The following is a 13,958-nucleotide window of genomic DNA, read 5'->3' on the forward strand; positions in this document are numbered from 1 at the left end:
AAGGTTTAAATGCCATCTGACTATGAAGGTCTGTGTTTCTGCAGCCAAATATAAGGCTTCTCAATGGGTTTGAGAAAAGGTTAAATCATCTAATGGGCATTTGGCATAGCAAATAATAGTAGCCTGGATCTTATGGAGTTACATCACAACATCCAGGATATTCAAAAAAGAAAAATTGATCTTATGGATCCTACCTCTCTAACTGGAAATACTTCAAGAGTGGAATGGCTTTAACCCTGGAAACACACTGAAACACTCTGCATGGTATATGATTGGAATGAGATGTTTGCTCCTAGTTCTTTTTTGTATTGTGTATTGTGACTCTCAGAACAAGAGTCCGGGAACTTGAAATAATGGCTCATCATTTTCTATTGCATAGTAAAAAGGGGGACTATGCAGGTTGCCACCCGTGAATTACTTGAGGGTCTAAATCATGGAGATTTAGGTCTAACTGTGGGAACTATCCACAGCTCCCCAGAGTGCACTAGATGGCCCAAGGCACATGACCCTATCCCTGCTCTACCAGGAAGACCCCTCTTATAGCTCTGAAGTTGGGCGTGACCCACTGGAAACTGCAAAGCCCACCTTCTACCTTATTTGGCAAAGAACATTCCATGGAAAACCTTTGATATTCCCTGATATAAATAAAGCAAACAGGGGCTCCATTTTGCTCTTTTGAGTGTGGAAGCTTCATCCCTAAGATTGGCTAGCCCATCCCGCCCCCGCTTTTAAAATTACTTTCTGTAACCTGTGGGGTATTTTTATCCCCTGCTTTACCTTTCTTAGCTTTTATTTTGCAGCCAGACCATTCCACCAAGAGAAACTCTATTTTTACCACCTTCATGATCCTCTTACTGTTGTAGGGACAAACGAGGCCAGGCACTGAAGACAGCAGGAAACAGTTTTATTTGGCTGCAGCCAGGTTCAGAGGGCACAGCTTTTGCTGTCATCAATCAATCCCCTGAACCCCGAGTTCAGGGAGTTTCAGAGTTTTATACCCAGCATGTAAGGGGAGGGGCTCAGAAGTTCACAGTCTGCAGAATTTCACATAAAAGCAGCTTTTTCTTTCACTGTTCTGGGCAGGTAAGGGAGAGCTTCTCCTCCCCTTTCTTTCCTCCCCCTGCCAGCTGTTACCATGGGCCCATTTGTAACTTATCTTAAAAATGTAAATATCTCTGTGAAGCTCAGCTCAAGGCCAGAGGCCTTGTTTGCACATTTCTTCAAAGTGCTATGCTGGATACGTTTGTGAAAAACTAGTAAGGGGTGTGCAGCACCTGGAATGCTGGTATCTTCTCTGCCAGTGGCCAAGTAAACAGGGTGACATGAAAACAGGAAGTTTATCTACAATGGACTCTTTTGCTGACAGTCCTAAAATCAGCCATGGTGAAGAGGGCTTTTCTGTGGAGAAAGGGGGTGCCACTTCAATTCCCCCCTTTAATGATGCTCCCCATAATTTAATCCTTTAAATTTAAGAGCATCATTAGCATTATCTTGCCTTAAAGCCTTATACAATGCCAAAACCTTAGTTGTTGTCATCTTTTCAACAGCACCTTCTACGGTGGACCCAATAGTTTTAGTGCACAGTGGAGCCAAACATGGGAGCAATAAACAGGATAACAGCGGAATACCCACTATACCAGTTAAGGTTTTAAATCTACCAAGAGTTGAAAACCATCTCCCAAAAGCATGTTTGGGACCCAAAGTTGAATGCCCTTCTAGTATGAACTAACACAAGTGCCGGTTCTCTTGTGTTGTGACTATATTCTTAACTGTTTGTCTATTGTCATCCATTTGGATGCAACAATCTGAGCTGTTGAACTCTCCACATATATTTTTTCCTCCACCAGTAGGTAATCTAATGCCAAGCGGTTTTGACAGTTAGCCACTCGCATCTGGTCTGTTGTGTGGCCAGGAGGTCAAAGGCTGTGGGAGTCTGATAATAATAATTTCTAGTACAGCTTGTAAGTGAATGATTCTGTTTAACACGTAAATAGGAGTTCTATAACTCCAACTGCCATTGTGTGCCCAGGTATCTGGAGCATAAGTGGCAATAATCATCTGGGGTGGCCAGGTACCTTCACCCCAAGATTGGTGACTTCCTAAATCAAGTTTCTTTCCAATGGACCTCTTTTTTTTCTCCAGTCATCCATCTCTAGCATTGCTCTGGTGGGACAGGTCCTAAATATATGTTTTACCACCTCTTGGTTATAGTGGATCATCTTGACACATGGTTCTCATGATCTCCATGGTTGGAATAGGAGTAGGGCAGAACCTCTTAAGGTTATCAAAGGAAACCAAACTGGATAATAGACTAACATTTTGGTTAGCATAGGTTAAACAGCATGAATTAACAGAGCCAAACTAATAACCCCAAACAAACCCTAGAAAGCTTATGTAAGCAAGATAAAAAAAAAAAAAAACTATAAGTGAGATTTTGTTACCCAGAGTCCAGTCAGTAAGAGTTACTGTTATCAAACAGTAGTAAGAACCAGAGAACTGTGCACATATCCAGAAACCAGGGGTGGCAATGCATCACAGTAGAGGACCTATCTCAGAGGTTGAAAGAGTCCATTAGTCCTGGGGGGAAGGTTATCCTTCACTGTGTATCAATCAGCCAGTCCCTCCTGTGTGGCTGAAACAGGGTCCTAGTCTCCTCAAGCTTTGGCCATGCGTAGACCAGTCAGCTTCCAGAGTGACTGGAGCAGGCGTTGTCCTTCTGATCCTCAAGCTTCTCTGGTGCTCCTTTTTCTTGGGGATGGTCAGCTTCAAGGGCGTAGCAGCATCTGGAGAGCACTCCCAGGCCGCAGCTGCAGGCGTGAGTCTGGTGTGGTGAATCCAGGGACCTGTCTTTGCAAACTTGACTGTAGTTGGGGTGGATAAAATAACAGTGAAAGGGCCCTTCCAAACAAGTTCAGGAGCTGAATATTCCATTCTTTGACCCAGACTCAATCTCCAGGCTTGAAGGAGTGTGCACCTGGGTGAAACTTACTAGCAATCTTCTCTAACCCATTGGTTGAGAACCTGTAAAGTTTTCCCTAAGACCTGAAGCTGTCGACTCAGGGTTAATTTTCCTATCTCTCTTAAGTCTCCCTGTAGTCCCCTAATAAGGGGGGGGGGCTCCTATATATTATCTCAAAAGGAAAGAATCCAGTCCTCCTAGTGGGAGTGGATCTAATCCACAACAGTGTAATAGGGAGAAGTTCATCACAATGTAAGTGAGTATCCTGACACAGCTCACCCAATCGAGCCTTAAAGTCCTGTTCATCCTTTGAACTTTACCAGAACTCTGCAGCCTAAAGGCAGAACGTAACTTTCATCTGATATTTAAACTCTTGGTTAGTAATCATATCACTTCTGCCCCAAAGCTGGCCCATTGTCTGAGCCAATGATTATGGGGACACCTTAGCCTTTTCAGTGGGGGTGGGAAAGGCTTCCACCCAGTCAGAGTATGAACTCACAAAAAAACCAAAAGTTACTTATAGCCCCGTGAGCGTGGAAGTTCAGTGAAGTTTACTTCCAAGTGTTCAAAAGGTGCTCCTCCTATACTTTGGATTCCTGGTGAAGGCTTTGGCCCCTGACAAGGATTGTTGTGAGCACAAACCTCACATTGTTTGCAGATCATCCAGGTGATGCTTGTGAGCTGGGGATCATAGAAATGTTGACTCAGAACTGTCTCAAGTGCTGTATGTCCAACATGTTTTCCTGCAAAACTGTCTGATAAAGGCTGGGGCTAGAATCTCCGGGATGGCTATTCCGGCCATCAGAAAATCTCCACCAGCCACCTGGGAGAGAATTTCCTTTTTCAGTCTTAAATCACTTACTTTTACGTTGGGAGTGTGTTGGCTCCCTTTCTGTTAGCTAGTCGGCCAGGCAGAAGGGCAGCATTTAAACCTGGGACTGGATTTTCTTCCCGTTTCTTGCAGACAGCTAACCTGGCCTCTCTGTCAGCTCTCTGGTTGCCCTGAGCAACCACAGTGTTTCCCTTTCGATGACCTTGGCAATATATAATCACGACCTTCCTGGGAGCCCACAGTGCATCCAAAAGTTCAAGAATTCCTTGCCCATACATCATGCCTTTTTTTTCCTCCTGAGTTAATGAGCCCCTTTTCCTTACATAAGGCCCTATGAACATGAAGGTAGCGAACACATATTTTGAGTCTGTAAATATCCACACAGACTCCTGCTGTCAACTGAGGTGCTTGAATCAAAGCAATAAGTTTTACTTTTGTGCTGAAATTCCCTGAGGCAGACGTTCTGCCTCGACAGTGGAGTCCAGAGTGACCACTGCATATCCAGCCAAACATACCTCATCTTTTATAAAACTGCTTCCATCTGTGAAGTACTCTGCATCAGCGTCCCCGAGGGCTGCTCTGCTGGAGAACACTTCATCCATGACCTCAACACATTTGTGATCAGGTTTTCCAGGTCCAACGGGCAGCAAAGTTGCTGGGTTTAGAGTTCTGAGGACCTCAACGTGGATACGTGGGTTTTCACATAACATGCCCTGATATTTGACCATTCTTTCATTAGTCAACCAATAGTGTCCTTTATATTTTAACGATGTCAAAATTGAATGAGGAACTCTGAGAGCCAGTTCTTGTCCCATGGCCAGTTTCTCAGCTTCCAACACCAGAAGAGCTGTGGCTGCAAGGGCCCATAAACAAGGTGGCCAGCCCTGGGCTACCAAGTCCAGCTGTTTGGACAAATAGGCCACTGGACAGTGCCATGCCCTCAGCATCTGAGTCAAAACTCCTATAGGTACTCCAGACAGATCATGGACATACAGAAAGAAAGGCTTTCTGAGGTCAGGGAGCCCTGATCCAGGTGCACAGGTGAGTGCTGGTTTAATGTCCTCAAAGGCCTTTTGCTTAGTTGACCCCCACATCAGAGGATCCCATTCTCCCCCCTTTGTGGCTTCATAGAGGGCTTTTGTCATAACTGAAAGTTGGGGATCCATACATGTCTGAACCCAGTAGCCCCCAAGAATTCTCTAGTCCGATGGCAGGTTGGAGGGACTGGAATTGAGCAGATCTCCTGTGTCTTTTGAGGCCCAGTTGCTATTGTCTGTTCTGTTGCCGAGTCAGATGGGAACCAAGGTATTTGACCTTTTTCTTGGTAGATATTTTAAGTCAGAGTCCAGTGCTGTCCCAAGGATGGTGTACTCAAGCCCCTGGGAGGAACTGCCATTTAGGGAAGGGAGACATACATAGAGCGTCTGGCACTTTAAGATGCAGGAATTTTTTTGTTATCTCCCAGTGCAGGATCTTGGCTGCCGGGATTCTCCAACTCTTAAATCTAATGTGAATCTTAGCAGAGGCTGATGACCTGGGGCATCATTTGTGTAAAAGGCACCTATGTCAACCTCGCTGTGGGCCATCTGCCAAGGTTGGAGGGCAGCAGTGCGGTTCCATTCAGGTCCCAGTGTGGCAGCCACACTGTGCCCACCTAGGTGTTGCTCCTTGTCTGCGTGGCTTTCTCCTCTTGTCAGGTGGGAGCCTGCTGTAACTGTCCATAGTAGCTGCCCTGCTTGTGTTCTTGTTCAGTGTGCCTGGGTGCATGGGGCTCTGTGGCCCTTCCTGCTAGTGGCTCCCAGCGTGTGGCTTGGAGCCAGGGTGGCATGTCCTTTTGGAGTGAGCACCCTATGGCCCACTACTGGCTGCTAACATGAACATATTCCTGGTTCATTTGGAGGCTTGCAGCAGCTGAGCCCTCCTGAAGCGCTGGGTCCCGAGCATCTGATTTAGTTCTGTGTCTATGGGACCCCTGCCATATTTGTCAATCATCCACTTCTGAGCAAGTGGAAGAAACTGTTCATTCCTTCTCTGTTCAAGGCTTAGCATTTGAACATGGCAGGGGGTACTTGTCTGCCAGGGCCATTGGGGGCTTCCCATTTTGTCTGGCCACACTTTTTTTCCTTATAAACATTTGGAGCACTGGCTTTGTTCTAGTGAGACCCCCCTTTGAGTGACCTCTGGGTTTGTGGTGAGGGCAGCTGTAAGGAGATCCATCCTCCACTTCATCTTTCTGGTCTGCCTGTCTTTGAGTCTCTGGATCTCAACTGATGAAGACTGTGGTGTCCACCTTCATCAGCTCACTGGCACACTTCTCAGTAAAGCCCTCTAGGATTGTAAATTTTGGCAAAGGGCTCCTTGAGCCTGTCCCACAAAGGCTGCACTGATTACCTGTTGCTTCAGCCTGTGCATTTCTTCACTAACAAACTAGCACTGTGGCTGCTACATTTGTATGTGCCCCTCCAAAATACTGTAGGGACAAACGAGGCCAGGCACCGAAGACAGCAGGAACAGTTTTATTTGGCTGCAGCCAGGCTCAGAGGGCACAGCTTTTGCTGTCATCAATCAATCCCCTGAACCCCGAGTTCAGGGAGTTTCAGAGTTTTATACCCAGCGTGTAAGGGGAGGGGCTCAGAAGTTCACAGTCTGCAGAAGTTCACATAAAAGCAGCTTTTTCTTTCACTGTTCTGGGCAAGTTAACCCTTCAAGGACAACACCTGAGAAGGGGAGAGCTTCATCTCCCCTTTCTTTCCTCCCCCTGCCAGCTGTTACCATGGGCCCATTTGTAACTTATCTTAAAAATGTAGACATCTCTGTGGAGCCCAGCTCAAGGCCAGAGGCCTTGATTGTACATTTCTTCAAAGTACTATACTGGATACCTTTGTGAAAACTAGTAAGGGGGTGTCCAGCACCTGGAGTGCTGCTATCTTCTCAGCCAGTGGCCAAGTAAACAGGGTGACATGAAAATAGGAAGTTTATCTACAATGGACTCTTTGGCTGACAGTCCTAAAATCAGCCATGGTGAAGAGGGCTTTTCTGTAAAGAAAGGGGGTGCCACTTCAAAATGACTGCAATTTCCTAACATCAAAACCCAACAGAACTTAGAATTCTGGTACCCTAACCCTGACCCAATGCCCAGACCTCAAAAGAAAAACAAAAAAAGACAAAAGCTGCAGCCCAACCCTGCCATTCTGGCCGCCTCCTCGCCTGTCACTCAGAAAGAAGGCTCACTGGGCTCAGGCTGGGGAGGGCGGAGACTGACGGATGCCCTGTCCAATCAGAAGCCCCCGTGCTGAGCGCTGTGCAATCCTGAGAGATGTCCAATCCTGAGCGCAGCCAGCGAGCAGGGGGCGGGCTTCCGCAATCCGGAAGAGATTTATTTCTCCGCGGTCCGCGCTTCCCCTCAGATTCCTGCAGTTGGACTCCAGGCTTCGCTCTGCCCAGGACCCGGGTGACCCTGCCATTCAGGGGCCGAAGCTCCCCAGGGCAGGCTTGTCTGCTGGGCACCAGGAAATGGTGAGTGTGCGGTGGCCCCTGGTGCCTGGACCGGGAGGCTCGGCTGCGGGACCGGCTGTGGCGGGAGCCCGAGCTGCCCACCCGACTCCGGGCGCTCTCTGAGACCACAGGCGTGAACCCGTTGGGGACAGCGCCCCTCAGTCCCCCGGGCCAGCCGGGTGGGGAGCGTGACAGTGGCGGACACCCCTCGCGGCCTCCCCACCCCCGGGGGCAGCCTCAGCCCCTGCTCAGGTCCTCTGTGGCAGGGGAGCGCGGTGCCCGGCCTCTTCCCGGGCGGAGGTGGAAAGGAATCATGGTGACATGTTGATGGGGTGATCCTAGATGAACCTGGGGGAGCGGCCGTCCGCATAAGGAGGGATTTTATCATTCAGTCTCTTATGTGCTGATCTGTGTTTGCATTTTTTTTTTCAAATTCTGCAGGTGTCCTTTTAAAAATATGCTTATATGTGAAATGTGACATTTATATAACATCCATATAACACTGACACGGTGTTTCATAGTATTGGTCAGACTGTATGCAATATGGCAAAAAAAAAAAAAAAAAAAATGTGGCTGATTGCCAGAAATGGTTATTTCTGGATGGAATTTCCAGGGTGTCCTACTGAACTATATCCTCAGCCCTTTTTAAATTTTTACTTAAAAATTTAAATTTTTAATTTATTTCTTAATTTGATTTTTTAAGATTACTACTGCCTATTTTTTTTTTTTTTAATTTAGGTAGGGTTTCACTCAGTTGCTGGGGTCAGCTTCACAATTGTGATCTCCCTGCATCCTATCTCACAATTTTTTTTTTTAACGATGTTTTTTAGGTCATGATTTAATTTTATATATTGTTTTTATTATTTTTTTAAATACATGATAACAGTGGGATGCATTATGATCCTTATTACACATAGAGCACGATTTTTCATATCTCTGTATATAAAGAATATTCACGTCAACTTATGCCATTATACATGGACTCATTTCTTTCTGCATTACAATTCTTAATACACATAAATACCACAATTTTTCATCTCTCTTTGTATGTAAGGTATGTTGACACCCAATTCAAGTCTTCATACGTGTATTTTGAATAATGATGGCGATCATATCATTGTATAATGATAACCCTCACATTCCACCATGCTTGCTAATCCCCTTCCCCCTCCATTTTCCTCCCACCCCTCTTCCCTATGTAGAATTAATCTAATCCTCCCATGCTCTTCCTCCCTACCCCACTGTGAGTTGTGCTGCTATAAACATTGCTGTGGCTGTGTCCCTGTAGTGTGCTATTTTTAGGTCCTTTGGGTAAATTCCCAGAAGAGGAATAGCTGGGTCACATGGTGGTTCCATTCCCAGATTTCCAAGGAATCTCCATACTGCTTTCCATATTGGCTGCACCAATTTGCAGTCCCACCAGCAATGTATGAGTGTGCCTGTTCCCCACATCCTCGCCAACACTTATTGTTGTTTGTCTTCATAATAGCTGCCATTCTGACTGCAGTGAGATGATATCTTAGTTTTTTTTTTTTTTTTTTTTTTTTTTTTTTTTGCATTTCTCTGATTGCTAGAGATGATGAGCATCTTTCCATATATTTACTGATTGTATATCTTCTGAGAAGTGTCTGTTCAGGTCCTTGGCCCATTTGTTGATTGGATTATTTGTTTTTTCATCTACCAGGGTCTTTTAAGTCCTCTGTCCTGGACCACAGCTGCTTCATTTGATTCCTCACATTATGAAGCTTCCAGCATCTTGGACCAAGCGGTTACCAGTTTCCCAGTGTTGCCATCCTGCAGGCAAACATTTGGTGACTATTCCTCCCATGATTATGTGAGTAAATATAATAAGCTCCCTTGTATACAAACATCCATTTTTATGTATTTTATTCTCATTTTCTGAAGAACCCTGAAAAATACAGGCATATTCTTAACAAAATGTCTGGGTCATATGGCATCTCTAGTTTTAATTTTTTGAAAAATAACCCTTATAGTTTTTTAAAATATCTATTCAAGTTTATATTTCTGGCAAGGATGTCCACGTGTTTCCTTTCCTGCATATCCTCTGCAGTATGTGCTACCTACCAACATTTTGAGAATAGCCCACAAGCATGTGGTTATAGCTCATTGTGATATAACCTGAAGTCATAAAAATTCCAGAAGAAAATGAGAAGAATTCTTTACCATTCATGTTGGCAATGGTTTTAAATAGAACATGTTGAGAATGTGCAAGGAAAAACAAAGAGATAGGTGAGACTATATAAAGCTAAAAATGCTTCTATGCAGCAAAGGAATCAATCAATGAAATGTAAAACTAGACTGTGGGTAAAAGAAAATCGTTGCTAGCCACATATCTGGTAAAAGCTCAACATCCAAAATATATGAAACTTACACAACTCACCAAAAAATAAAAAAAAAAAACCTTTAATAACCTAATTTAAATATGGTAAAATACTTAGATTCTGCCCTAAAAAGTAAACAAGTGTGTGAAGACTTATAAAAGCTACTCAAGATTATTAATTAGGCTAACTAAAATTATAATTTGCTTTAGCTTCTCTGCTTCATTTATCTCAGAGAATTATGTGTGCATACTCTCCGTCCTGCACAGGGCATCCTGAGACATTGTTCAATTCACAAAATGCCAGGTTCTCATTTCCCCACATTGTGCTTGCTCATCATTCCACCTTAATTGCCAAGAAAGTCTCGAGCCTGGAAAACAACCAAATATAGATAAATTGCAAGATAATCATCAACTTTGAAAATTACTTCAGGAATCAATAGAATACATTAGTAGACCCAGATGTGAAGAAATATAAAGTAGACCTACAAATTAACATTCCACTTAATTACAAATATTTTTATGAGCAGCTGAAAAGCTGATCTTGGGAGCACACGCCCTTAGTCCCAGCTACCTGTGAGGCTACAGCAGGAGGAGGATTTGGGCTAAGGAATGTGCGGCCAACCTGGCCAAAACCCAGCTCCAAAAATCCACCCACCAAAAAACCAAACAGCAATCATATTTTAAAAAGACGCCTTCACAGTTCATTTCTACCAAACATGTAATAAGGAATCAGTAACAGTAATTCATGATCACATCTAAAAATAGAAGAAAATGGACTAATTCTTTCTGTGAGGCCAGAATTACCAGATAACACACATAAGAATGGAAATGGCAGACCGTCTTCCTATAGACATTGACCCAGGTATTCAAACCCCTAGCAAACTGAGAATGACAATAAAAAGAAAGATGGGACTTCATGACCAAGAGGGACAATATGGTCAGTTTCCAAAAAATCATTTTGATAGAGAAAAGCTTTTGGCAGATTACATACCTATGTCATTTATTGTACAACCTATGGCCAATGAAGACCAGAGGACAATTCTTTTTCCATCCACTAAAGGGCAGCTATGAACTGTTTTCATATTTAATGGTGAGAACCTAAGTGTTTCACAATTTAGTTTTAGAAAAAGGAAAAAGTATGGGTTCCTGACTTCTAAATATTGTTCTGAGAATATTGAACAGCATTTTATACATCAAAAGTCAAATAGCACATGCAGATAATATTCTTATTTCTATAATATTTCTAAGCAATTTCCATGCACTAATGAAACATAAGACCTAAATTAGTTCAATAATGTCATGGGTTAAATGGTCAACATTAAGTCATGTAATTTATACACACTAGCAATGGGCAGTGTTAAAATTGAGGCATAAATCCATTCACAAATATAGGAAAAATAATTTAAAATGAAAGTTATAACAAAAGAACTGTTCACTGCAAAGTAAAAATAAAGGGGAAAGTAAAATGCAAAAAAAAAAAAAATGGAAACAAAGTGGGAAAACAGCTAATATTCAATGATCAAAAGTTTGATTTTGTTAAAACCACAATATTCCACAGTGGGTCTGCAGGTTCAATATGATGAGGCCAAAATCCAAAAGTCATTTTGTAAAAATTACCCAGCTGACTCTAAAATTATAACAAATGCAAAAGAAATTAAATAACTCAATATTGAAGTAAAAATTGTGTGACTTTTATTGAAAATGTGCATTGCAAAAATACGTTGTGTAGGATATTAAATTTGGTTAAATACCTCTTAAATTGCTGATGACCAGTATTCCTCGTGCATGAAGTGAGGGTCTGTGTTAATGTAGGCAAGAATTAGGCTGGGGTTGACATTTGTCATCACAGGTACTACCTGCTGAGCTTGAGAATGTCTATTGCTTTCATGACAACTTTTTTCTGCCTCCCAGATCTTCTGCACCTTTTCTACCATCGAAGTTCTGTCTCTTGTATTTCACCCAAATATATCCCAGTGGGTATCAGGTATTGAAATTCACATATATTCCCGCTCTTCCTGCAGCTGTGCACCGGAACAAAAATGCAATTCAGTGTCTTGGTGAGTGGTGGAAAGGATTCGTCTTTGATCCTCACACAGGCTTAAGTGTGTTTGTTATTTTTATTTTTTGATTTAAAACAATGACAGTGGAATGCATCACAATTCTTATTACTGTATACAGCCCAATTTTTCATATCTCTGGTTGTACATAAGGGATGTTGGCACCAATTTGTGTCTTCATACATGTACTTTGAATATCGATGTCATCACATTCCACCATCACTGCTAATCCCCTGCCTCCTCCCCTCCCACCCCTCTAATAGAGGTAGAATTCATCTATTCCTCCCATGTTCCCCTCCCTACCCCACTATATTCATCCTCCTCATGTAAGAGAAACCATTCAGCATTTGTTTTTTGGGATTGACTAACTTCACTTCTCCAATACCATCCATTTACCTGCAATTGCCATGATTTTATTATTGCTGAGTAAAATTCCATGGTGTATATATGCCACATATTTTTTTATCCATTCATCCACTGAAGGGCATCTGGATTGGCTCCAGTTTGCTATTCTGAATTGTGCTGCTATAAACATTGACGTGGCTGTGACCCTGTAGTGTGCTGTTTTTAAGTCCTTTGAGAATAGTCTGAGAAGAGGAACAGCTGGGTCAAATGGTGGCTTCATTTCCAGATTTCCAAGGAATCTCCATACTGCTTTCCATATTGCCTGCACCAACTTGAAATCCCACCAGCAGTGTGTGAGTGTACCTTACCACCCACATCCTCAGCAACACTTGTTGTTTGTCTTCAAAATAGCTGCCATTCTGACTGGAATGAGATGATATCTTAGAGTGGTTTTGATTTGCATTTCTCTAATTGCAAGAGATGATGAACATTTTTTCCATATATTTGTTGATTGATTCTATGTCCTTTTCTGAGAAGTATCTGTTCAGGTCCTTGACCCATTTCTTGATTGGATTATTTCCTTTTTTTGGTGCTTAGCATTTTGAGTTCTTTATATACCCTAGACATTAGTTCTCTATCTGATGTGTGAGGGATAAAAATTTACTCCCAGAATGTAGGCTCTCTGTTCACCTCAGATTGTTTTTTTTTTTTTCCTGAGAAGAAAATTTTTAGTTTGAATCCATCCCATTTGTTGATTCTTGGTTTTAATTCTTGTGCTATAGGCATCTTATTAACGAAGTTGGGGCCTAGCCCCATGTGATGAAGATTAGGGCCTACTTTTTCTTCTATTAGATGCAGAGTCTCTGGTTTAAATCCTAGGTCCTTGATCCACTTTGAGTTGAGTTTTGTGCATGGTGAGAGATAGGGGTTTAATTTCATTTTTTTTTGCAAATGAATTTCCAGTTTTCCCAGCATCATTTGTTGAAGAGGCTATCTTTTCTCCAATGCATGTTCTTGGCACCTTTGTCTCATATAAGATAATTGTGATTTTGTGGGTTAGTCTCTGGGTCCCCTCTTCTGTATTATTGGTCAATCTACCAGCCTGTTTTGGTGCTAATACCATGCTGTTTTTATTACTATTACTCTGTAGTATAGTTTACGGTCTGGTATAGTGATACCACCTGCTTCACTCTTCCTGCTTAGAACTGCTTCAGCTATTCTGGATCTCTTATTTTTCCAGATGAATTTTATTATTGCTTTTTCTTTTTCTATGAGAAATGTCATTGGGATTTTGATCAGAATTGCATTAAATCTGTACAGTGCTTTTGGTAGTATGGTCATTTTGATAATATTAATTCTGCCTATGCAAGAGTAAGGTAGATCTTTCCATCTTCTAAGGTCTTCTTTGATTTCTTTCTTTAGGGTTCTGTAGGTTTTGTTGTATAGATCTTTCACCTCTTTTGTTAAGTTGGTTCCCAAGTATCTTATTTTTTCTTTTTTTGAAGTTACTGTAAATGGGGTAGTTTTTCTCATTTCCTTCTCAAGGCTTTGTCACTGATATACAGAAATGCCTTTATTTAATGGGTGTTGATTTTATATCCTGCTGCTTTGCTGAATTCATGTTTTAGTTCTAGAAGTTTTCTGGTGGTGCTTTGGGGGTCTTCTAGGTATAGAATCATATTGTTGGCAAATAGTGCTAATTTAAGTTCTTTTCCTGTAGTTACTCCTTTAACTTCTTTTGTCTGTCTAATTGCCCTGGCTAGTGTTTCAAGAACTATGTTGAATAGAAATGGTGAGAGAGAGCATCCCTGTCTTGTTCCAGTTTTTAGAGGGAATGCCTTTAGTTTTTCTCATTTAGAATGATGTTGGCCTGAGGCTTAGTGTACAGAGCCTTTATGATGTTGAGATATGTTCCTGTTATCTCTAGTT

The 13,958-nt window shown here is 42.4% G+C and overlaps 1 protein-coding gene across 1 annotated transcript in view; it reads left to right on the forward strand.

Moving 5' to 3' along the window:
• The first annotated feature begins 7,139 nt into the window (after positions 1–7,139).
• Positions 7,140–13,958, forward strand: part of LOC107150107 (zinc finger protein 747-like) — a 107,268-nt gene continuing 100,449 nt past the window's right edge. The window contains exons 1-3 of the mRNA XM_048787164.1: positions 7,140–7,307; positions 8,971–9,120; positions 11,649–11,684. Of these exons, the coding sequence (XP_048643121.1) occupies positions 7,305–7,307; positions 8,971–9,120; positions 11,649–11,684 (189 nt within the window). The 5' untranslated portion in view covers positions 7,140–7,304. The remainder of the gene's footprint in view (positions 7,308–8,970; positions 9,121–11,648; positions 11,685–13,958) is intronic.

The sequence above is a fragment of the Marmota marmota genome, unplaced genomic scaffold, assembly GCF_001458135.2.
Source record: "Marmota marmota marmota unplaced genomic scaffold, marMar, whole genome shotgun sequence".
NCBI classification, from domain to species: domain Eukaryota; kingdom Metazoa; phylum Chordata; class Mammalia; order Rodentia; family Sciuridae; genus Marmota; species Marmota marmota.